This window comes from Aphelocoma coerulescens, chromosome 1A (assembly GCF_041296385.1).
Source record: "Aphelocoma coerulescens isolate FSJ_1873_10779 chromosome 1A, UR_Acoe_1.0, whole genome shotgun sequence".
Lineage (NCBI taxonomy): Eukaryota > Metazoa > Chordata > Aves > Passeriformes > Corvidae > Aphelocoma > Aphelocoma coerulescens.
The window spans coordinates 53367862-53393477 of NC_091014.1; the positions used below are offsets into that span (position 1 = coordinate 53367862).

At 45.7% G+C, this 25616-nt stretch overlaps 1 protein-coding gene across 4 annotated transcripts in view; it reads right to left on the reverse strand.

The window, feature by feature from the left end:
- Positions 1 to 17990, reverse strand: part of GRAP2 (GRB2 related adaptor protein 2) — a 103662-nt gene extending 85672 nt beyond the window's left edge. For 2 of the 4 annotated variants that reach the window (XM_069002761.1, XM_069002760.1), the window contains exons 1-2: positions 17710 to 17799; positions 17229 to 17291 (exon numbers count right to left, since the gene is read on the reverse strand). Coding sequence is in view for 1 of the 4 variants with exons in the window: in XM_069002759.1 (XP_068858860.1) it covers positions 17710 to 17864 (155 nt within the window). In the remaining 3 variants the exon portion in view is untranslated. Of the gene's footprint in view, positions 1 to 17228; positions 17292 to 17709 lie in introns of all 4 variants that reach the window. The other 2 variants (XM_069002764.1, XM_069002759.1) reach the window with 2 other exon arrangements.
- Between the last annotated feature and the right edge of the window lie 7626 nt (positions 17991 to 25616).

Genomic DNA, 25616 nt, shown 5'->3' on the forward strand with positions numbered 1-25616 from the left:
GATAATTATCCTGATTCTAGCCCCCGTCTTCATTTTCTGTTAAAGCAACAAGGCAGATGTAGTGGCACAAAAAAAAACCCCTACAGCCAGCCTGTTCTTCTGCAGCACACACAGTTTTCCCCTTCTCATGTAAAACTACTGGCAAATATTTTTGTTCAACATTAATCTTTCTCCATGACCCAATTTCTACCTCCTCCACAATTTAGGATATTTTGGCAGATGCCTGTAATTTTTATGAATTAAAGTAAATGTCAGAAGGAAATCTGCTCCTCCCATTCCTCTCAAAAAGCTGGAAATAAAACCCCATGTCTAAGGTTATAAAGCTCAACTCTCAATTTTGGAAAATTGCTAGAACAAGTTTGCTTAGCAGCTCTACATTAAAAAATGTTTTCAGAAGAGTTTCTGAATTTTCTCAAACTAAATCAAAGACCAACACAAGCTATATCCCAATATCGTTTTTGCAAATGCTTTTTCCCCATAGCAGCCTCAGTCTGCACACTCATTTTAGCACCAGTGCCTTAATATTTTATACCTTTTCAGATAGATTTGTTACTGTAGAATTCTTGAAACAGAATTTTTGAAGTCAAGCTGGTTGCAAGCTGAACTAACTATTGCATTGATCCCAAACCTCAAGAAGGGTAAGGAAAGAAAACTATTTCATGGTTGGAGGTGCAAAACTGCAGAAACAGGTAACTTCATACCCATTCTTAGGAGTCTCATGGGGTAGAGATGGACTCTCTTTCATCGGCCTCACTTTTTTTCTTTTTCTAGTTTTCCTCCAAGCCAGTTATTGCTCCACAAAATGCAAGGAAGATGGCTTTCCCCAACTGGACAAGAACCCTGTATGCCTTGACTGTTTGTCCCTTACAGGAAGCAGTTTTCTCACTATGAGTACTTTCTGAGATCCATAGCAGTCCCCTTCTGGTGCGTGCAAATTATTCCCATGGCCTGACTTCAGCTCCTTTTTGTTATGAGCGATAAAAGACTTAGCAATGGGGAAAAGAAGAAATGTTAAAAGAAATAAATGTTTCCCCGGACAATGTGATGGGACAATAGGGCACTGAGCCAACCAAGTATTACACCTCTGCAAGTTACTTGGGGGGTTTTTCTTCCCTTCTGTCCTTAACATAGTGACCCTTGTATGCAGCCCTTGCTTTGGAGCTCTTGGAGGACCTGACCAGTTTGGGGTCCCTCAAGACACTACAGGGGAACAAACTATTAGAGAAATGACATATCTTTTTCCTACATAACTGTAGAACATACATAACTTCTAAAAGCTTTCACAGAACAGAGATCACATTTTGAAATACAACACATTTTGAAATTCTCAGTCTGCAATACCAGATGAAGACTTCTAGTCTCAAGATTAATTACGTTAATGGTCTAAGCAAAACTAATCTCCTCTAACCCAGACAAATTAGTGTTTCTTTGTGGCTCATTAATCCCTGCTTCTTCATCTGAAGAGGCCATGTTGCAGAGTACCAATATATGCAAAAGAACAGCATGCCAGGAATATCTCAGATTGGAAGTGCTGAAAACAGCAGAAGCATTACCTGGTTTGATCTAGACATCTAGTAGCATTTTGTGCTCTATCCACCTTTCATTTATCCATGACTCCCCCCTGCCAGTTGAAAGAAGCCTGGAGTATACCACCAAATGTTGTGATCTTCTGCAATCCCATTGAGAACAGAAACAGAAATTTAATGAAAAGCCATGTACTGCACCTTTCATCAGAGAAAGCTGCTGCCACCATGACAAAGGAAGAAGGAGCCACCATCTGTAAATCTAATGACTTTACCACTGACATTCATTCATTAATAATAGCTAAGGATCATCTTGCTGACAGACCTTTATGTATGGTTTCAGTCAAAGGAGACAACTGAAGAAACTTTTTCTTGACCCTTTCAGCCTTTCTTCAGAGGTTGGACTGCCCTATCCCTGCCAGCTCACCCAGGTACAACTGCTTGAGCAAAGGAGCAGCCCAGCACTGAGCTCAGGTTCACCTCCAGCCAACTGCTGCCTACAAATGTGCCTGGGTTATACTCCTCAGCTGTCAATACCAATGCAAGCAACAAGCATGGGACTACAAAGTTCAGTATAATTAAGTTACACTTGTGGTAATTCTCGATTTAAAATGACTTTACTCCTCTCTCAAGGTGTTTGATCCCTGAGGCCTGAAATCCTCAGTGTGGGTGCCACTGCTTGCAAATCAATTGTTACTGTCAGATATTAGATTGATTCCTGTGGTGCAGTGCCTATGAGCAGCAGAAGCAAAAGTGCCAATTTCAATTACTAAGCAAAACAGAAGATTTCTTTGTGATTAGATGTCAAGAGGAAGATTACCTCTAGCTACATTCTGGGGAAGAAAAAAATCCAATGTCCTTACTTTGCAAAAAAGGACAGAAATGTATACAGATTTCTACACTAGATATATCCAGCTATATTGTTTGTTTTTCCACATTATTGAAATAAATGATAAATATGCATATAAAGACATAATATATATATACACTATATATGCCCACAGAGTTATGCCATAACATACCCATCTGAATGAATTCAGACCAGAGATAGAAGTGTAACAGGGTGATTTTCCCTTGAACTCCCCTGTGCTACACAAATATTGGTGAATCAACCACATTCCTTTAATGCCCTCCATCATCTCTGGGCTATCACTGGCATCATTGAATTTAGCCTGACAAAACACTTCCATGTGGGAAGTATATCTCATTGTCTACCCTGGAGATGAGGGGAGCTGAAAGAATAGGTCCAAGAACCTGGGTGTCCTTTGGCAAAGAGGAGAACCATGTCTAAATCTTCAGGCCTCTGATGTCACCCTCTCTCAAAGGTCAACCCACACTAGAAGAACCACATCATCTCCTGGCAAAGAACTGAAGAAAAATTTCTTTTTTTCCCCATGTTTTGGCCACTTCTCCCACTGACGTTTTTTCAGCCCTAGCTGTGCCAACAATGATGACCTTCCCTTCAGAGCCTTCTTTCCCAATCTCTGTGCTCAATGGACTGTGTTACCCCATGCAACACACCGACTGCTGCAATGAGCCGTCAGCAATCAGCCAGCCCTGACAATGGCAGTGACAATGCCATCCTCCAGAGGAGGGGACAGCAGCAGTACAGGCTGGAACAAAGCCTCCCTGCCTTGGGCCCAGTGGGAACTGTTTTCATTGACATGTGCAGACGTGGCACAGGGCTGTTCAGCTCCCTGTTCCTCTGGGCCTGCCCGGCCTGCAGCCGGGACGTGACTACCACCCACACAGGCCTGGCTTCCGCAGAGGTGACAGCTACCAGGACACCTGTGGAGACCGCTGCGCCTCGGCGTTCCTGTCACAGATATTTCCTGTCTGTGGTTTAATCTACCTGGGGTACGCCTGTATGGGCTGCAGCTGGGCTTCCTCCCACTGCCTAGAGAAATCTCAGCTGCGTTACAGTGGGCAGATTGATGCGGTGTGAGGCGGCGGTGCTGGAGTCACCTGTGGCTTACTGACCACAGCGCACCAACCACGCGCGCCAGGAGCGGTACGTGGCCAAGGAGCAGAGTGCAGACACTGCAGTGGGGATGCCCTCGAGGTTCTTGACATGGTGACATCTGCAGTCCCTGTCCTTGGCTCACACATCACACCAAAAGCTTTTTCTATCATCTCCCGCTTCTTGGGAGGAAGGGAGACTGTTCCTGCACCTAAGCTGTGGTACTGGTGTGAGTGGGCTAAGCAGAAAGATCCAAGAAAGGCTGCAGGGCGTGATGCAGGGAAGAAGACCCACTCAATTTCATGTTTTCTCTTCTGTGGAAGGGGAGGTGGGGAAAGCAAGAGAAAAGCAGGCTGGATATGCTTCAGCTCTTATTAAGAGAAAGGATACTCCAGGCTGCTTTCAGCAGCTTCTGATTCAGCTCAGAGCACAGCTGCAGGGGACACAAAGCAGTGCTGTGAAGGGCAACATCTGAGGCACAAGAGATACAGAATACAATCTGTACATCTTCAGACTTTCTCTTACTCTACACTCCCCTAGCCCTCCTTCTCCAGTTTAGTCAATATATTCCTGGCTAGAAGCCGGTGCATGGGAGGAAAAGGAGAATTTTTTTTCTCCCTGCAGTATGACTTCCTTTTTAAAAATAACATTTCTTTTTTGGTCTAGCAACATCAACAAGGTACACTGTTAATAACACACATAGGAAAAACCATTATTTTCATGCCATTTCACACCCTTGTGCTGGTCCATGTACCATTGTACAGTTGTTGAAGAACTGCTGAACAGAGTTGAAGTTATTTCTGAGATTGTTAAAGCAAAAGGAACATTTTCCTGAATCCACTTTGCAGAAAAATTACATGCAGGAAATTAATTTAGAGATCTAGAGAAATCTGCAATTAGACAGTTTTTCCATTGAATGTAAAACTCAGCTAAGATTGTTTACAAACTCCACTGCTTCTTGGGCAGAGCGCAGCAGTCCCCGGTCAAGGGAGAAGGGTTCAGCAAGAGCTCCCCAAATTCACAGGCAGTGCTAGAGAACACATAACCAATTTAGACCCAAGTGGTTCAGTTACTGGAATTTGACATTAACTGTCTGCAAGAGTGCAGCTGGAACAACTGCCATCTCTCTAAACCAAGAGGCAGGGCTTTTATGGTTTGGGAACATGAGTCCCTCTTCCATAGCCCAGCACCACCAGCCTAAGGAACAATTTTTGGATAGAGTCTTGAATGAGGCTTTGCTGTTGTCCAGAGTTTGCTCTGTGGAAAGCTAAGCAGGTGAGGATGAGACAAGTTAGATAAGTGCCAGATGCCCTGAAAAATTCTACCTTTGAGGTCTGCAGTCAGTATTACAAAAATTTGGAGACATTGGCAAGTGCTTAAAGAACCCCATTTCCTAAGTTGATCTGAAGTCACGCTTTATGTCAGCCTATCATCAAGGATTCTTGCAAAACTGAACTTCTAGTCCAAATCACTTTTCAGATAGAGCCTGAGGAAAAAGCTATTGCAAAAAGCAAACAGTACAGTTGATATTAGGGTTTCCTTTCATCAAAACAGCTTTCAATTGCCAGGAATATGCTTTATTGGCCACATATGATGCAAACGAACAATCAAGAGAATGGACTTTGTTACTGAGGGGATTTAGAAGGCTTCAAAATTGGATGCAAAGCTAGTTAAAATCCTTACCACACAGGCATTGCCAATTCTCCACGCTGCATGCACACGTACACCAGTTGTGCAGTCGTAAGGGCCAACTGGCTGAGGGAGAGTATAAAATGGTATTCCACTTCTGCAGGCATGTTTACTTCAGAGGCACAATATGTTTTCCTGACAAGGAGGGATTATACTACACATGATTAGGAATATCTCATTGCAGCTCTCATAAGAACTGGTCTCTGACAACACCAGAGTTGTTTAATAGCACTTGACATATTAGAAGCACACACAGTATTAGCAAGAGTATAGCAGTCTTTGCTAAATAATCTGTGTAGCTTTATCAATGAGCAAACACTGCAGATGCACCAAAATCTTTATACTACACGCTTCACATATGTGAGCAAGAATAATATTTTCAAATCCTCTCTCAGCTGTGACATCTTCTTGCAAGACGGACGTGCCTAATATTGGTGGAAAACACTTTTGCCAAGGGAAAAGGCTCCTTCTCTGATAAGCCTGAGTTTTAATGGGGTGAACAATCCTCATTCATAGCATAGTCTGCACTTGTCCCCATCTATATTAGTTTAACTGTTTGACATTGGGCAGTGTGTTTTTAGGAGCTCCCACTTTCAAGGTCATATAGCTTCAAGCAAACTCCATTAGGAGACATTTGCAAGGCTGAGTGAATCAGAATCCTTGCCTAAGGACCTGCACAGTTCCTGTTTGACATGCATGCACTGGTAGGTTCAAGACATGCACGATATAAAGGCAAAGTAGTCCACTCTTTGCTTTCCCAATGTCACTGTGAAACGCTCCATTTAGCAAGACTGGAACATATTTCCTTTAGCCTAAGAGCAGCCTGAAGCCTGTGTCTACCCTAGAAGATTAGGATTTATTTGCTGGGACCACACAGGAAATATCCTCAGTTCATGATCCTTGTGATGGCCAGACTTGCTGTAGTAGCACTTCATATTGATAAAATTAATATCTGCACTGGAATCCTTGATGCACTAAGAAGCAAATTTACCCACCTGACCTACAGCCAGCCAAAAATGAAAATATGGCAAAAGGATGTGAATAGGATACCATTCAGTGAAAGATGCAGCTTGTCAATACAAAGGCTCACTCAGTAATAACACTTCCTGGGTGAATATCATGAGTTGGAGTTCAGACTGGATGAAGATGATAGAAAATTTACAAAAAATTCAAATGTCTTTTTTAATCTCATTACAGAGATGACTCAGAGCATTCTGGCATGGGTTAAGAGATGCCCCAGCTTGAACTTTGCAACCAGGCAATTGACTAAACTGCATCAAAAACTGAATCATAAAATTTTCAAACTGCAGCTCTCTGGTTGTTTTGTAACACCAACCATCTAATGGAGAGCTGCCCTTGGATCATCACAGGAGATGTGTTGGCTCATCACTGGCTTGGAAAGGGGCACTGTAAAGTGTACCAGAGGTTTATACCTGATCTACCCAGGCAAGTCAGCCAATGCCCTTACACAGAAGGTTAATAGCCTTTGGAAATGTTACCTTGCACACTGGAAGACACACTGATATTCTTGTGTGCAGTCAGATGAGCTCACTCTGGCCTGGAATAACAAAGGAAAACTCCACCATGATGAGTGAGTGTGTGCCTGAGCCCACTCCTACCAAGTCAGGCTGAGAGCCCCAGCACTGACCTTGCTGGTGCTACCAGTGAAGGGAAGCCCTTCCAGTTCAGATCCTAAAACTGTAAGACAGTGCCTGTAAGTCAAGAGAGTGAAACACTTCTGTACTTGTGGGAATCATTATCCACAGGGAGAACAGCCTGCCCACCAGCTGACAGAGCACTGCCTGGGCAGTGTCACAGGAGCAAGGGCAACAGTACATTCTTCTCTGAGTCCACTGGCTGAGCAGCACTATAGCCCTTGCTTTCAGATTCTCCAGTCCCAGGGTGCATTGAATGCCATTCTGCCAGTAAGAATCCTCTAAGTTAACAGAAGAATCCAGTTTCTCCTTTGCCTTGCCCTGCTGGCCTCGTCTTCCCCCCCCCCCCCCCCCCCCCCCCCCCGCTCAGTAATGCAGCAGGACACCCTTTGAAGACCAGGTGCTCCTTGACAGCCAGTGACAAGATTTACATTTCTATGGCACATTTCACACTAATAGATACCAAAGGATATTTCAAAAGGTCTTTCACAGAGAAAGTCTCATACCTGAGTTAGGATAAAACACTGCAGCATGTAAGTATCTCACAGTAACTTTATGACAAGCAGCAGAGATGAGTGTTAAATAGCTACAAAGGGAATTTGAAAGGATGAGTGCAGTTTCTCACATTGGTTCTGCCAGAACATCAGAACCAATATCATCCCAATTCTTACAAAGGGTGGCACAGAGGTCTCAGTAGCTACAAGATTTTCTGTCTCGGAAGATTATGTGTCCTGAGACAAAAATCATAGAGAAACTGGAATTAGTAATAAATCCAAAATAAATGAATTCCACTTACTGAGTCAGTCCTCTCCACAACCTATCATAAGCCTATGTCTTCCCTTCAGCACACCTTCATCAGCCTCGTAATGACTTGTTGTGAGATCCCAACCCAGCTCAAGGCAACATGTCTGGAAGTAGAGGGCTAATCCTCTGCCGATGTACACCGACGAGATGTCACTGGAGTGACGAAGTGGGAGCAATTTACAGCAGCTGAGAATGTGTCCCATAAGGCAATCAGACTTAAAAAAAAATGTGATGGCAAGGGTCCTAAACATTTTCAAAACACTGCTGTCAGAACAAATCTCAGTGTACAAAACCCTTCTTTGAGAAGTTGTCAGAGACCCAGATGGGTTACTGGCTTATTCTGTCCTTCCTGGAACACTGTGCACTGTGCTCCTTTTCAATTATTATTATTCCTGTACCCTAAACCCCCACTGTGAGGAATCTCTAGCATGACATCATCCCCAACACTGAGCTTAAGATTGGCCAAATATTTTTCTGAGCTTTCTTTCCCTCCCTGCCTTGGTAGCTAAAGCTTTAGCTTAAAACTTTTATTTTTAATTATGTCTGTAAAACAAGGAGTTTAAAACCAGACAGAAAAACAACCTGCAAAAGGCAATTAATAAAACACACCAGCAGTCCCAAAACTGTTCAGAACACTTCATTCAGCAATGCATTGAGACAGAACCACAGCAAAGCTACTAAATAACATGTGACAAAATAAAACCCAGGAAAAGGCAAAATAATAACTTGTGGTTTTTAGCATCTTTTATCCAAAGTGCTTTGCAGTCATGTATGCATATTATATAGGGATCATTCATCTAGCTGAAATATAGCTGGCTTCACTTCAGAACTAAGTTGCATAACCACACATAATAAAACTATATGGCAAAGTCAGACAGAAGAAAATGAAAAGCAACTCTTCTAGTTGGATTACAGAACAAATTCCAAGTCAGCAGAACACCACTCTCTCTGGGTGAAATTTAGAGGAACACTGAGGATTGCATTCAAACTCGTGGGGAAGATATCACGGCATCACTAACGACACAGCCTTTGGGTTTACCTCTAAATGAAAATATAGTACCTCTGGCAGCAAAATGTCTCTACTAGCATTAGAGAGGGCCCAGGTAATACCCACTGAGTGGTCAACATTCATTTCTGAATCACCTGCATTTCCTCAAAGGCCTCCCAGCTTAGCATCCAACTCTGAAGCCCGGTGAAGATTAATATTTCTCAACAGCCAGTACAAGCATAGCCTGAGCACAAAACTGCTTCTAACACTTCTGTTAGGCCAGGAGCACTCAGTAGAGTTTCAGAGAGAGGCCAGTCAGGCTACAGGACATGATTGCTTTTACTCTAAATACTGTGGTTAACAGTATGATGGGAATAAAGTCCCTCATATGCCAGTGTGATTGTGTGGAGAAGGTGGGACTGTATTTCTAGCTGTGGATCACATTAGCTAGTTAAGGTGCATGACCCTCTCTAGCTTCTGGAGCTTTGAGTTCAGCACAAAGATTGCTGACAGGCCACCACACTTGTCCAAAACCACAATGCTAATTGTTGTTATCCATATAGAAATTTTCTGTTACGTTCTCCATCACAAAATGCACATTACAGGCAGGAGCCTTGCTCTTAGGTGGCTCTTCATTTTCCTCACTGCCTTCAAGTGCCCAGCTCTCACATATTTGCATCACAAAAAATTTCACATATTCAAGTGACCAGCATTTTATTCAGAAACCTTTGATGATGGATGTCTGGGGGGAGTCAGCTCTGCTCAAAAGCCCTAATTCTGGTGATTTGCCATTTCAAGCCTCAAAGTGCATTGAGTTGTAAGTGGTTCCCATGTAGAGGTTTTCCTTTGCAAATAAAGGCTAAAAACATTTGTGTAACACCACCTGTGATACTGCAGAACCTAAATCTATTTCACAGAGCAAGGGTACTAGCCCTGCATCGGGAATTTCCTTTGTCTTCCAATACACTGCAATTCTAATGGCCTCTCACAGCACTGGAGCCAGAACTCCTCTTACAGGTAGCCCCTTGCCTCTTTACACTTCCAGCAGGCTCAGAAGATTGCAGAAACATGAGACGGTAGAAACACAAAGTATTATTCATCCTTCCTCCCAACCAGAGATTTGCCAGGCAAGCCACTTTGCACATCCTTTTTTCCCTGAGAAAGTTGCATCGCTAGTGGCAAGAAGTAAATGGAATACCTGGGCTGGTGTTTCATCACGACACTTCTGTCTGTTGAGGAACTGGCTCACAGTGAGGTGCATCCCCTGCTGAAGCAATATCACTTTCTGCCACCTTCGTCTCTGTCCTTGCCTCCTCCAGCCTCACAGCACAATTATGGGACAGCTGCAGGTATACTTGCTCTCCTTTCTTCACACAGTCTGTTTCTCTTCCTCATTCACAGATATATCAGTAAGGTGACTGTGTTCTGTGGTTAAAATTGTATCCCCTGATATTTTAAACCTGTAGTCAAAGTAGATTTGACTAGTCTGAATTCACCTTTGAAGAATAAATAGGAACATGGAAAGATGCTGGAATAAAAGCTACTGCAATCAAAGACTGGAGATCTCCAGCTATGTCTTGAGAGACTTGATCTGGATATAAGAGAGCCCTTCCAATTCAAGGAAGCACAACTGCTGTGTGACTCCTTCACCTCCAAGTCCTCTTATAATTTCTCATCTCCATGTAGGTTTTCTTGTTCCTAAAAGCCATTCCTTTCCAAGCTATTTACTATGGCATACCATCCCGAACACAGAAAATACCTCCTCAACCAGGGAGCTTACTGGGACAGACACAAGTCAGTCAGCATCAACTGATAAGGAATAATTCAATACGGTCTATTCTGCAGTCTCTGGCCCTGGGACACTAATCCAGAGGCTAATAAAGCAGTAATCCCTTGCTGATCCACAGGCTCTGTTTCCCACATCATTACTCCAGGTTATATCTGCTCTCACCACCCTAAATATCCTTTCCCTCCCTTCTTCCCCACCTCGCACTCTCCTCACTAGCATGACATCATTACAGCCACCTTTCAGGACCCACAAATGGAGCCATTGACGCTCAGTTATTTCAGCCTTCCCTCCTGAGCTACTGCTGTCCCAAAGCACAGGCTATTTGGTTGGCTTTTGAGCTGGCGGGGTTTAGCTTGTCTCAGAAATGCCCCTGGTACCCCAGCACGGAAGCTGCTTCTGGTTCCCAGGGAGCTGCTGAGAGACAGTAAAAATAAGGTTCCACCTCCAAGAAGGGTTCCTCCCCTGCCCTTTCCCAGGCACCCCAACCTGCCCCTGAAAGGGAGATGTACAAATTGCCCAACCCAGGGTGCTGGTTGCAACCTTATAATCTCCATTTACTCTATCAACTGCTCGCTCATCTGTAACAGGAAGCTCTAAGCCTTGTCATGGATCAGCCAACCCCCAGGCCAGTTCATCTTCCTGTAAACATCTCTGGCAGGCACAAGGAAGGAGGGAGCAAGGGAAAGAGACATGCAGGTCCCTGGCAAAGCATGGCTCTACTGTCCCAGGTCAAGCCCTTCACACAGTTTGGTCTCCCTGTGGCACTACCAGATGCTACAGAGAAGGTAAATAATGCAAAAGCATCCATCTTCTGTGTTAGTCTTATCAGGCTCCTAGGAAATAGGAAGTGCCCGAGGACCTGAAGTATAATGTCGGTAAATACCACGTATTCTGAAATATCTGGATTTTCTCAGTCAGCTCTCACATGTCCAGCACAAATGGATCTTGCAGAGGCTTAGCTTTCAGTGGTGTGCTGGGACAGGAAGTTAGTTTTACAGCATGCTTTTACTTAGCAATGATCTGGAGCTTGATTCCAAGCTTGCCATCTTTTAATTTAATCAGATGTCCTTTGAATAAGGTGCTGTATTTTAGGCATGCCAAAGAGGCTGACATAGGGAGAGCTGCAGTGCCGTTTCTCTCTCACTTTTGGAAAAGCTCACCACTAGAATTTAACCTGAGACATAAGAGCCAAAGAGCAAAGACAATGGAGCTTTAAAAGGATACAGGAGAAGAGATACCAAATGCTCCCAACATCCATCAATGTGTAAGCACAAATTATTTGCTTTCAGCAGGAGTCTCAGGGTCAAACACTTTTACTAGCAGTGAGTACAAGGGTTACAGAGTACATTACTATGTTGCAGGGTAGGCTTTTCTGAGCTCTCTTCCTTGATTTTGGGGTTAAGAAAGGCTCCTCATCTTTCATATGGTTTTAACTTTACTCTGATTTTTAAAAACAAAGCAGCACTCAAAGTGATCTGTGTGCTTCAAATCACAAACAAATGCACGAGACAATAGAGCCACAGCAGTTGCCCTAGTTGGTAAAGTGCTATTTAAAGAGGATTAAAGCTGACTGCAGTCCTCATTTTCCATCTGCCCCTCCTACATCACTTTCTTCTTCCCATCTCTCCACGTGATAAGGAAAAAGGACGCACTATAAAAATCAACAAGTTAGGATGTTTCAGCTGCTTCTTTCCTGACAACTAAGAAGGAGTAGAAATGCAAAAGCAAGTACACAAGTTATCAGCCTGTCCTTCCTGACAATTCACTGCAGCTCTCAAACAACACATATCCCCCCATCGTCCCATGCCCCATGCGGGTAAGGAGACACCATATCCCTTCTGGCCCAGAAGCGAGCCTAGGAAGAAGCTTGATGACCTGGGTCAACCTGGGAGTACAGACATCTGATGCAAAGGGAAGGGACATCACAACATCTCACGGCTCTTGAAATAAACAGAACAAAAACTTCAAAACGCCCCCACGCCCCAAGTTGCCACCTCTTTGATATGTTCTGTGCCTGCTAACCTGCCTGTAAACACTGTGCTTACAAAGCAGGTGGGCAATTCATCAGCCAGCTGCATCCTCCCATGTGCCACTATTTCCTTTTGTCCTGCAATGAGGAGAATTTGCCAGCTCTCTCACCTCTCTGACAAGCACACAGGACCCTCACGGCTCCATCCACAGAGCTCCTGCCTACCTGTTGGCCCTCACTGTGACCTGCCTGGATTTAATGGCACTCGTGTGAACTGAGCACAAGGACTGTGACAAAGCCATGCTGCTGCATTGATGTCTGAAGACGTAAAAGTCAGGCAACCCCTTCTGACCCCACTGCCCACTCGTCCCTCCTAGAGGCCAAACCTGTGATGGCAACGCAATCCCTCCCCATGAACGCCTTGCATCAGTCCAACTGCTCCTACCCTGGTAACAGCTCCTGTCCTTAAGCACCTGACTAGTTCATTTGGGATTATAGGCACAGCATATGTTTGCTGCATCCCTGTCTGTAAGCTCTTTTTGGAGCCTTGGCAGCATGAAGATGCAGCACACAGAGGTGGCAGGGGGCTGGAGAGAGGGGAAGGGTATTTGAGTGCTGACTATGCTATCCTCCTGAAAGAACAATGACAACTCAGGATTCATCCACTGCAGCTGCTCCCTTTTAACTGCTTATTTTGAGTATTTACAGAAAGAGGAGAAATCATTAAATTACCTGTTGGGATTTTCTTTTTCAGCAGGTTTTCTTCCAGAGAAGAGGCCAGCCTGACAGCACCTAGGCTGCCTCCAGCCCTCTGTCTATACCCAGCTGGCTGAGGCACTGCAAGTTTGTGTGTACACACACCTCACCCACTTCAGTACTGCCCTGCAGAAGGCTAAGGGAGGAGGTACAAAAGTCAGAGGCTGATGAAGACACTGCTTAGTGCTGTATTGATTTTTCTGACCTGGCACTGACAGATCAAAACTGAAGCCTGAAGCTGTTAGACCATTGCTAAATCTCATCCTGGTGTTGATGACTTGTTATACTGCTGACCTGAGCTGGACCCACAGCACAGGTAAGCCTGAGAGGCTTAATGCCTCCCTTCTAAGGACTTATCATCTGATACTTCCCTACTAGAAGGCAACCTGATGAATTAACCCGAAACCTGGGTCATGCAATAAATCTGCCCTTGCTGGACATTTGCCTTCACCTCACATATTGGCTGCAAGAGAAGCATGGCTCGGCAAGCTTCATCTCACAGAATCAATCAGGTTGAAAAAGACCCCTAAGATCATCAAGTTCAACTGTTAATGTAGCACAAATCCAACACTAAACCATGTCCCCAAGTGCCACATCTACATGTCTCTTAAATATCTCCAGGGCTGGTGACTCAACCACTTCCCTGGGCAGCCTGTTCCATTGCTTCACAGTCTTTTCAGTGACAAAACATTTCCTAATTTTCTATCCTGGCACGACTTTTTCCCTGGCACAACTTGAGGCCATTTCCTCCTGCCACTTGTTACTTGGGAGATCAACCCCCACCTTGCTACAACCTCCTTTCAGGTAGTTGTAGAAAGCAACAAGATCTCTCCTGAGCCTCTTTTTCTCCAGCCTGCCCAGATCTCACTCTAGTGCTTTCTTCCCTCAAGCAGTTCAACACTCCTGCCCAGCTTGGTGTTGTCTGCAATCTGACTGAGGGAGCACTCAATGCCCTCGTCCAGATCACTGGCAAAGATTTTAGACAGACTGAGCCCAGTACTGAGCCCTGTGCAACACCACTGGTGACTGGCCACCAGCTGGATGCAACTCCATTCACGAGCATGCTTTAGGGTTGGCCATCCAACAAGTTTTTTACCCAGCAAAGTGAATACCACCCCAAGGTACAAGCAGCAGTTATTTGGCTTCTTGGCCTTCCCCTTGATTCCGACCCATCAACACCCAACCCTGTTGTCACCATCATTAAGGTAGTTTAAATCTCTTTCCACAAGTCTCCTCTGCAAAGATCCTTTCCCCCTTTTGAGTCAGGTGTACTGTATCTATCACCAGCAGGCCTGGTGTTGTGTAAATTGATCCATGATCAAAATCCCAAAATTCTGCCAGTGACAGCAGCCTCGTAGACAGGTATTGATCTGCTGGCTTTTCCCGTTTCTCCCCTCATTCCCTGCAACTGGAAGGAGAGATGAGAACACCACTTGTGCTTCTGATCCCTTAACCAGTCATCCCAAGGCCCCAAAGTCTCTCTTCCAAGACTGCCCTCGGGTTTGTAACTTGATTGCTGCCTATCTGAAAAATCAATAATGGAAGAAAATCCAAGGGCCAAGTCAGAGTAGGAAGCTTTCTCTTCACATTTTTAACCCAGGCCCCAGGAAAGCAGCAGACTTCCCTAAGAAGTGTGTCCAGTCTGCATATGGTGCCTTCTATGATTTTGCTCCCTCAGAAGGGAGCGTCCTATGAGAATGACCAAGTCTTTCGCGGAGAAGCAGTTCTGATGCAGGGTGGAGGTTGATTTAGCCTCACTGACACCTCCAAGCCAGATGAACCATCAACCTTCATTATTGCTTGGCTCCACTTGCAGAACCTTGTAGCTATTGTGCAAGGGCAGCTTGAGATACAGCACAGCTGAAGCAGGCCTTAGCCAGGATGGATTCCCAAGAGAAAAAGCCATTTTCCTCATCTCAGGAAGAGGAGTTAAAAATGTGAGAGAGCTTGTTTTGCTCCTTCTCATCTGTCTGAGCTGCACATCCCCTTGTATGGCTGTCTACTCTTGTTTTTCAGGCTGTGCACACAGAATCACATTCTCGATCTCCAGGCTACATTTAACATCACTTTACAACCATCCTCAAGAGGACAGCTGGGCAGCCGGCTCTGCCAAGCCCTGTGGTTTGGAGCAGATGCGAGCAAGTTTACTCTGCTAAGCAGTCCCACAGGTTTGTTCTGCCCTCAGCCCCGTGATGTTTGGGGTTTGGAAGGAAGACAGACTCCTGCTGGAGGAGCGGGGACATCAGCTCCTCCCCAACTTTTGAGCTATAAAAGTGTTAGCCCCAAGGATATCTTCTCTCCCATGAGAGGGTGGCAGCAACTCTCCAACAGGCTGAAATGCAGATCCTTCAAGCTCCCACCATTACCTTAGAACTGACAAGAACTCCCCCTGCTCTCTAATCACCAATAAGCATTGCCCATGGGGTTTTTCCACCTTCTCCCCCAGCTGTGGAGTCCTCTGTGAGCACAGGCATTTTGTGCAGGCAATGATGGATGCTGATTGTTGTGGATGAGAGGGTGACTGCGCATGAAGAGACCCTCAGCAAAGTTCAGTGGCTTGGAAGAGTTTTCCTCAAGGGGACAGAGTAGTACAAGCACAGGATTGTCCCTGTCAGACAGCTCATTTTCCCTACCCCTGTCCAAGAGAGTGAGAGCACTGTCTGCCTGCATTAAGGTGGTTGCACTGTTGGTAATTTGCAAACAGGCAGAGTTCACTTGGGGAAAAATGCAAAGCAGGGCAGGAGAGGAGACACTCTTTTAAAACACTTTTGTCTTTTGTTAAACAAAGTTGTAAGACCTCTGTGGGAAAATCTATACCTAATTAAAAGTTTAGCAAGTCCAAGGAGATAGCCAAGGCTACAGAAATCAATTGGTGGGAGCCTGAGACTTATACACTAGCCCCTAGTATGTTAATTCACAATGTTTCCCAGAGATGAACATGACCCAGAGCTACACAGAGTGTCTAAGGCATTGCTTCTGGGAGGAAACAGGTGAAAAGTTCTCAAGTTGTTGGTGATAGCAGCCATTGTTCTTTCAGGGAAAAAGACACAAAGAAGCTGTTCAGCTATTTTGGAATAGACAATTGCAGAAAAAACCCAAAAAATCTGCCTGAATCAGTCTTGCAATCATCAAGGCTGGTCAGCCTGAGTTTCCATGGTAAGCATTTCAACCAGGAGCTTAAAGCAAATGATGATGGTAGTCTTGATGGAGGGGTGCAGAGAAAGAGCAGGATGAGAGAGGCAGGCAGCCAGGGAAGCACTTCCCACACACACAGGGAAAGCTAAGACTGAAAGAGACACAGAGGTTTGGGCAGCTGTGCTCAGGGAAACATGACTGTGTATGTTCCTTGTCAACAAAGAAAGCTGCACCAAGGACAGACTCTCCTCCACTATCAATTATTTATTAAAAGAACCCCTGCACTCCTGAGCCTGTTCAGGTCTGGAGGTGGCACTGGCTCTGGAAGGGTGTGGGGAATGCTGCATCTCCTGCGGCAAGCACCACAAAGCAAACCCCAGCAGAAGGGCTGGGAATGTAACTCAGCTGAAGGGAGACAAAGCTGCCACTCCTAGAACCAGAGAGTCACTTAGGTTGGAAAAAACCTTTAAGATCATCAGGGTGAGCTGTTAGCCCAGCACTGCCAAATTCACCAGGGCTACACATCTTTTAAATCTGCTCAGCACCTCCAGTTCCAAGGCCAGGGCACACAAGATCACAAACATAGGTCAAGAAATACAGAAGAGTAGTTGGAGGGTCTTACTCTGGGCTCCTGTAGTCCCAGCATCCCACCTCTAAACCCCTCCAAGGCCAGGGCAAATATGCACACAAAGGATCAGCTTCCCCCACCCCACTAAAACAGTCCCAGCACAGCAATCCCATGGCCTGGTTAAGCACATGCACTACTGGCAAGAAAAAAAAAAACAACAATTTGCTTTGCTGCTTGAGCACCCACCCCTGAGCTATTGAGAAAATACTATAACTTGTGCAATAGAGCTTTCCAATGCCAGCAATAGCAGGAGGCAGATGCAGCACAGGGGACGGAGATTGCCAGCCCCCTCCTCCCCACCCCCTGCAGCACAGGCAGACACACAAACTTACCTTTCACTCCTTCCCTCACTAACTGTCTTATCGCCATAGCAACTGTAATCCTAGGTCATGCAGCTAGGAAAAAAGAATAAATATAGCACAAATGAAGATATACACTATCGCCAAACACAGCCTCAGTGGTAGAATCTAATTTTCATTAGAGGCATAACAGTGGTTTTGCATAATTATACATATATTAATACCCAACATGCCCATCTTCAGTTGAAATTCATTAATTCAGTTCTAAATAAAAAGGATTGCTCATTGCAGGTTAATTTTTTTTTTTTAAAGCAGAAAATATTTCTAAAAGCTCAAATCATACTTTCACAGCTTTTTCTTAATCCTGAGATTAACAGAGAAAGGAAAACACAAAGATTAAGTCGGCTCTGAAGTAGAAACATAGCAAAAAACATTAACAGGAAACATTGCTGCTTTTGCAATGTGAGGAGTGAGAACAAGCAATAAAACAATTTGGCCAGATGCTGCACTGTACCTGGAATCAAGTCCCAAAGGAAAGCATCTCACAGCCTTTGGTGCTTGTGGTGAAAGCAATACAGCAGCATTGTACTGAGAAGAACACACCGCTGCAAGCGACCAAACACGGGTTTGGCTGGTACCAGAATTTACTACACAGCTTGAGGTCAGCATTGACAAGAGGAGGCTTATTTACTCTGATGGCACAGATACAAGATAGCAGCACCAAGGGACAGCCCCAGCCAAACATACTATAAAGCACAGAAACCTTTCCTCTACACCCATCCTTCTTTAATTTCCTCCTCAGGCTCCTTCATTACCTGCTAAATGCAAACACTCTGAGGCTGGTACCTGATACCCTCTTTATTACTGTTTCCAGGTGGGCCTTATCTGAGTGAGGGGGAGCCCTTGGTCCTGGTCAGACCCCACCTTTGCTGTGTGTGGGGCAGTGCCTGGGGGGTGGTTATTGTCACTTCAGGTAGCAGGTACCTGGGTATGTGGGTGCTCTGGGACTTCACAGTGAGCTCTTGTATTGCATGCATACATGTGGCTCTTAGGAGGCTCCCAAAATCCTGACCTGGTGCATGCTGGACTAAATAATAAACTAAAATCAGCATCCTTAGGAGCTGTCTTTTCTCTAACCTCATCAATATCCAGCCAGGGAGGCGAGGGAGAATCTATGACTTGGGTTTGACTCCACAGAGGCTTATTAAATTCCTCACTTACTGAAAAGGCAAGGAGAACTAGGACCAAGGGTAGAGGAGGGCTGGGTTTGAGGAAAGGGTTTGGCGGAAGGAAAAAGGGGGAGGTGGCAGAGTAAATGGAAAGACAGAGGAAGAGATGGAGAGAGATCTGTCCTAAACAGCAACAGAAATCTCTCATGGCTGTCAGTCTCCAGCTCCTCTCTTCCTTGTGTTGTCATTAGTACACAGTTCAAAGCTCAGCCAGTGGGAAGGAGAAATCTCCCTTCTTGCCCAAGCTTCTGCAGGAGGGAGAGGGAATTCACTGCCTATCTGTCCAAGCCTGTGTCTGCCCTGGCCAGGATCTTGCTTGTCCCTCTGCAGTAGGGAGCCCTCACTGACATGGACTTTTGGGATGTGCAGCAGGTCCAAATGTGGCCCCTTCACTCCCCACTGTGAACATCTCCTGCCCCTGTCCTGGAGGTACCTGAGCCCTGGAAGCCCACATATCCGTGATGAAAAGAGAAATCATTGCTTGCTTCACATGCTGCTGGTCAAAACCAGATTTTCTTCTTTTTTTTATGTAATGAACATACACCTCTGGCACACTTGTGCCTCCTGTGTCTGTCCTCCCCACTTGAGTGCTGTCCAGGACAGGAGAGGAGCATTTTGGACAGGTCAGATGGCACAGGGTCCTGCTGGGCATGACCTGTGAGCTCAGTGGAGGAAAGAACCCACCTTCTCTCTGTGGAGCTGTGCTGTAGGTTTGCGTGGGCTGTTTGCCCAGGGTTGCCCATTGACTACAAAGGCTAGCCAGCCTTCTGCCTGACCAAGGAGCAGTGGCAGTGCTAAAACCTCCAGAAAAGCAGGGGACGTGTTCAAATCTCTGTGATAAAGTTTACTTGTGGGAGCAGGACAGGCATTGAGATATGGTGGCTTATCCTGAGAAAAGATTCAAAATCTTCTCTGAACTGGTGAAGAGAACAAAACCAGCCACTCCTCTGATTTTTGTGTTGTCTGCAGTTACCACCTCTGGCTGCCAAAAATCGTTGGTAGGCCATGAAATGGGGAAACAAGACAGACAGGGACTTGCTCCGTCCCTTGAATTATTTAAGGCCAGGTTGGACACGACTTTGAGCAACCTGGTGTAAGTGGAAGGTGTCCCTGCCCACGTAGGAACGAACTGGGATACATTCAAGGAGGAGCTGAAATATGACCTAGGAAGCTTGTAGAGACAAACTTGTAGAGTTCCAGAAGTACTGTTATCCCCTGGCTCCTGCAGTTTTGATACAAGTTTGGTCTCTCCCTTGATGCTCCTTTCCTGCAGTTGTCCCTGCATATACAAATCCCTTGACATGGGAAACCAAGCCCCAGTGTCCCTCCCCACTCTACCTGTCAGGGGTTTCTACCCATGTCACCTGCTGTGACTCCCACAGTCCTCTGGCAACAGCAGGGAGAGGGATACCTCAGCTGGGGACCCTGACAGGGTGGTTCCTTCCCTGCAAACAGTCACTGAGCCACACTGAGGAAAAGCAAAGCAGTAAGGATTCAAGGGACACAGTCCCTGTTCCCCTTTGGAGGGACATTTAAGGCAGCTGGAGAGGCAGAGGGCATGTGTGAGCATATCCAGCAGGATGAGCTTCATGATTTAGGCAAACAGTGTAAATGCTTAAGTACTTACATCTAATACCTTTCCTGGCACTCTCACAAATGGACTCTCCTGCCCAGCCATGCAGAGCAGTCTCAGATGCCATCTCACAGCAGGGACCTGTGTAATTCCATCCTTCTGCCTACAGGCACACCTGGAAATCCTGCATGTGCAGTGTGGCCCTCTCCCTCTGCCCTGCCTCCCCACTGGAGGGGACAGGCAAGCGATGCTCAGCCTGTCTCGCAGGGGCTGGGGATCTCTGTGGCGTGCATGGCACCTTGGAGGGCAGTGTCACGGGGTATAAACGTGAGGCAGGGGGGCAGGTGATTTGTTCCAATGTTTTGCTGAAGTCAAACAGCAATTCCTGACCAGACAATGGAACCAGACCAGAGAAATGGAAGTTGTGGCAAACTGCACTTCCCGGTCCAGTGCTGAGCTGAAGCTGATGTGTGCTCATAACAGGGCAGGGGCTCTCCTACCCCTCATGGACTCTCACATGTTCCCACAGCAACAGCAAGGCAATCACATTCCTCCTTCTCTCTCGTGCACACTGATTAAAATCATGCTCATCACAAGTGCCTCAGCTCAAGCACCCAGCCCTTTAATTGCTGCAATGAAGGATATGAATGTAGGCGATTCTGAGGACAGCAAAGCAGAAAATTAGCATTTAGCATGAAAGTGATACCACTGCATCATCACCAGTGCAAAGCAAACAACACAACCAGCCAGGCTGCCTCCTTCCCTCCCTACCTGGGTGCTTGGACTCATCCAGTGCTGCAACAGCCCCATTACTTTCCACACACCTGGGGCCTGTCCCTCTGAGGCTGCCACCAGGAGACAGGCAGGGGCTGCAAGGTGGCATCTGCTTGCTGACTCTGAGCTTTTGATGAAGCAGGTTTATATACTCCTGCCAAAATAATCCTCTGTCAGACGTCAAAAATGCCACATTAGCTGCTGCATTGATTCCTGTGGTATTTACAGAGCAGAAGAATGCAGAAGCAAGCAGGGATGAGGCTGAAGGGAAGAAACCTGCACCCCTGGTGTGTCCTGTCCCTCAAGGTCAATCATACATATCAAGCCAGGAGTTAGATCTTCTTCTCCAGACCCTTACCTCTCTCCATCATTACTGCAAATTCCCCTCAGGCCCTCTCACCTCTTTGTTACCTAGGCTGGTTGGGCACAAACAGACATTAAAATGCTGTGTCCATAGAAGCCTAAAAGAAAAGGCTGGCTTTTTACCAGTCAGGCTGGGATGGAGCCATCATTTGGTAGATGAGAACTAATCTTGCAAATCTGTGAGCAGCCGCAGGGGTGACTGCCATGCTTTCCCACCCCAGCCAGGGCTCTGCACGTTTGGTGGCTTCTGCCACAGAGAGAGCTGCCATTGCCCTGGCCTCCCCTGTGTAGGTGCCTGAACATCCTTGCCCAATTGGGAGAGTATTTCAACATGTTTTGACATGGATCTGTGACCTCTTTGGGTTCCTGAGCAAATTGATGACGCTGAGATGCCAAAGCTCGAGTTCTGAATAGCAGATGGAGTAGCAATTTACACTGCATGAGGAGGGTCCCTCTGGTCCCCAACAGTGCAAGACGGGGCTCATTGCCCTGGGGCAAGCAGAGACCATGGCAACTTGGTTACGGACATCGTTGCCCAGACACTGCCTGTCTCAGTGCTGTGGGCACTGCTGGTGAGCAGTGTTCCGAGTCAGCAGTTTGGGCTGTTTACTGCTTTAATATATCCTTGAAAAAAGAGACCAGTGGGAGATCTGTTTATAAGCCACAACCACCCTGAAACAAGTATATGCCTACGCCCACGCACAGACACAAAGCAGCAGTGACTATGGAAGCATACGAATAAATATTGAGCAGACACCGAGGGATTTTCAGAACAGTCTCTCTATTTCTTTTTTTATTCAATGCCACGTTGTTTGTTGTTGGCTGCCTTTTTTTTTTTTTTTTTTTTTTTTTAACCTTCCTGATTTATTTCCTATGCCTGGGCTTACAATAACAGCAGAAACTAATCAGTGGCCAATGATGATTAACTCTCTCACGTGTTATTAACTCTGCATTCAAGGTAAGGTAATTTCAAAAATCTGTGCCAAGAAATATAAATGTACAGGGAGGAAGGGGCAGTTGTATTTGTATACAGGGATTATACACACAAAAGCAGATCTTTTATCCACATCATCCTGTTTACACTGCACTCAGCTTTTCTACTTAGAAATATCTATTATTATCTAGAATATGTGTAGTACTTCTGTGCGTAGGTCATCTTGAAATGAACCCTTCATATGATTCAGATAAGGAGGTGAGAAAGGAAGTGTGTAAGTGAGAAGGTAAATTAACTGTGTTGGTGAAGTTGTAATTGAAAGGAGAAATGGGGTCATCCACTTTCATTGTTATCCCAGTGATTATTAGATGCATCTAAGGATGACAGTGGTAGTTTTAGAGGAAAGTCCACCTGGTACTTCATCTCCGAAGCTGTGATAGCTCAAAAGCAAGTCTTATCCCAAGGACTTACAGGGTAATAAAAACACTTGCCTGTGCATTACCACGTACCTTGAGTTCTTGTATGATGCTTCTCCTCCTTATGTGTGGGTGGCTCTCTCCTAAAAAGGCACTTTTCAATTTAAAAGCAAGTCTTGGATTAAAGGTGTTTCACTAAAAAATAGTTTCTCTTCAGATTGCCATCCACAGAGCCCATGGTATCACTGATTATTTGTTTTGAAGCAGCATCTTAGCCCATGTGAGTGTTTCTGACTGAAGGAAGGGTGGCTGCCCTGCCTGCTTGTACTGGGTGGTTGCTAGACCCCTTTTCGAAGATGCTCTGCCAGACTGTGAAAGAATAGTGCTATTCCCTTAGCAGCATAAGAAAGAGAAGAAAAGAAAGAAAGTTGTGACAGCAGAACTGTGAAAAATCCCACCTCACTGTGGTCAGCACAAGGAGGTAACTTAAAGTGCAAAAATTTCATCCAGGATGAGTCAGCTGGGGGAAAGAAAAGGGAAGAGGTGCAGAAAGAGCTGCTTCATTTCACATGGTGCACTATGTGCACCAACACTGCCCCAGCAACCAGAAGCAAAACAAAAAAACAACAAAACTCAGCTTCAGCATCTCTCAAAGTTCTCCAAAATAATACAGATTGTTAAAGCAGCATTACACAGAAGGTTAAAGTGCTCTGGTCTCCGAAAATGTCCTTGGTAAAACAGCGCCTGTCCCGCTGCTATCATTCTGCTCTGTAGACCATGAGACAAAGGGAGAGGCGTATCTGTCAACTTTGGTGACTACTGACAAAACCACTAAGGAAAAAGATTTGTATTCCTCTGTGTCCACAGCACTGCATGGCAAAGGGGGAGCGTGAGCTGGAGCCTGCTGTGCTTTTCATGGCAACAGCCCAGCTGCTCATGGGAGCAACTGCATGAGGTACAGAGTCCTCTCTGCTCTTACTGATGTCATGGGCATGAAAGATGCTCAGCAGTGCTGCTGACATGTGAAGTGAGGCTGAGAACAAACCCTGCTATACGGCTCATCTTTGCAATCCCATCGCTGGCATAAGGGGAAGAGCAGATTGTTATTGCTTATTGCTGCAGCTGATGTTAGGGCAAAAGCAGAGGCACGCTGCAAACCAGCATCTGGGATGCTGGTTTTGGTAGGGGGGAGAGCTCCTTCCTTGTAAACTGAGCACATCTGCTCTAGAAGTGGCCAGGAGGCATAAATATTGAATAGCAGATTGCCAGTTCCAGCTCCTGCGTGACAGGATCTTAGTAAATGCAAACAGGGGCTTGGAAATATGCAGAAGAAGGAAAAAGTGCTAGAGAAGAAATATATATATATATATATATCTAAATGAGATGGAAGAAATGAGTGATAACTCAAAGATATGGAGATAGTGAGTTCCTACTGGAAACCAGTCCCCAGCAAGAAACAAAAATAACATGGAGAAGAAAAGAAGCAAGGCAGATCTCATAAAGTATTCGTGAAGAGCAGGGAAGGGGACACTTGGAAAGTCAGGTCACATCCAAATAAACTCAACTGGGTGGCAGACATCCAGGTGCCTGACTTTGCAAGGTACCAAGCTCTTCCTACAAGGTGCACTGTGTGTTTTGTACCCCAGCTAGTTAAAAAATCCACACAGTTAATTTTTTCCTTCTCTGTGGAATTCTTGTGATGAACCCAAGTGAACCAAAGCCACTTACCTCCATATCTTCCACAATAAATGTTGAGTTTTTAGTTACATTGGCTAAAATTAAATCTCTGCTCCTGAGCTGGTGTTAGGACGACTTTTTCTCTCATTGTGTGGTGGGTGTGCAGGGCATATTTCCTGCAGGCACCTCACTGCCTGGGGACCCATCTTCAGTGCCCCATGGAGTGGACAACTGGCCTGGGGTCTTGAGGATTCAGTCACCAGAGGCCAACCAGGACACAATAACCTCTGTAATGCCCTTTGGGAGCATTTTGAACGTGAAAGCCATTTTGGTGGGAAAAGTAGAAAATTCCTTGAAACACTTCAAAGTTTTCTGCTTTATGTTTCTTCTATTTGAAAAATTATTTTCCTGCTCCATCATGTTTTCAGTTCCTCCCCTCCCACCCAGTCCTGCTCAGCTTATAAGAATTTCACGGAGGGCTGGTGTGCAGTCCTTTACACAGGCCTCACAAAAACCTCCAAAACAAAACAAAAAGCTCCCCAAAAGCCCAAATGAACCACCCTGCCAACTTCCCTTGAAAGAAAACGGTGGTCACATTGGCAATTGATTCCTACATACCTAATTTCATAAGGAACTTTTGGTAGTAGGAAGGAAGACAGACGAAGATGTAGAAGCCATGAAATGTACACCTAGTGGTATGCATCACTTATCTGGCTGTGCTGAGTCAAAGTCTCTGGGTTCAGAAAAAATACTAAATACAGGGGTGTTTTCCATGGGCAGATTGGAGCAGTTGAGGATTCCATGTTCAAGAGAAGGTGAGAAGCACGAGGGATGGGCTGTGCTCTGCAGCTGCGATGAACAACTTCAATAGGCCCAGAGATCATAGTGAGAGAGGAAAATTTATAGGGAAGCCCTAGAAAAAGAAGATGACTCAGAAAAATGCTTAAAAGAGGTAGAGGAACCACCTGGTGAGCCAAGATGAAAAGAGTTAAATACGCCTCGCTTGGCGGAGCAGCAGCGAGAGCAGGACACAGCAGCGATGTGTGAGCTCGGGGAGAGGCTCGGTGTGGAGCAGGGAGAAGGACTGCTTTCAGTGGCAGACGTGGGGGAGAGCTGGGCACAAGGGTAGCGTGACAGCAGGACAAAACAGAGCAATATCGGGCTATCGACAGCAAAGAGCACCTTGGCAGGAGCTGCCTGCGGTACAGTCCCCTGTGGGAAGTGGGGAGTATGGGAGGCTGAACAGATGTCTGGGCAAATCCTAAGCTGCCCTCAGGTGTTGTCTGGGAGGTGGGTGGGTGATGACAGAGGTTTTTTCCATGTGCCAACAGCCAGGCATAGCTGGGAAAGGCAGCTCTTGCCAGGAGAAACTGCACAACCTGAAGCGCTGCAGAAATCCCCAGCAAAACCACAAAGTGTTTGCTGGGGTTTAGTGTTCTGCTTCCTCTTTGGGAA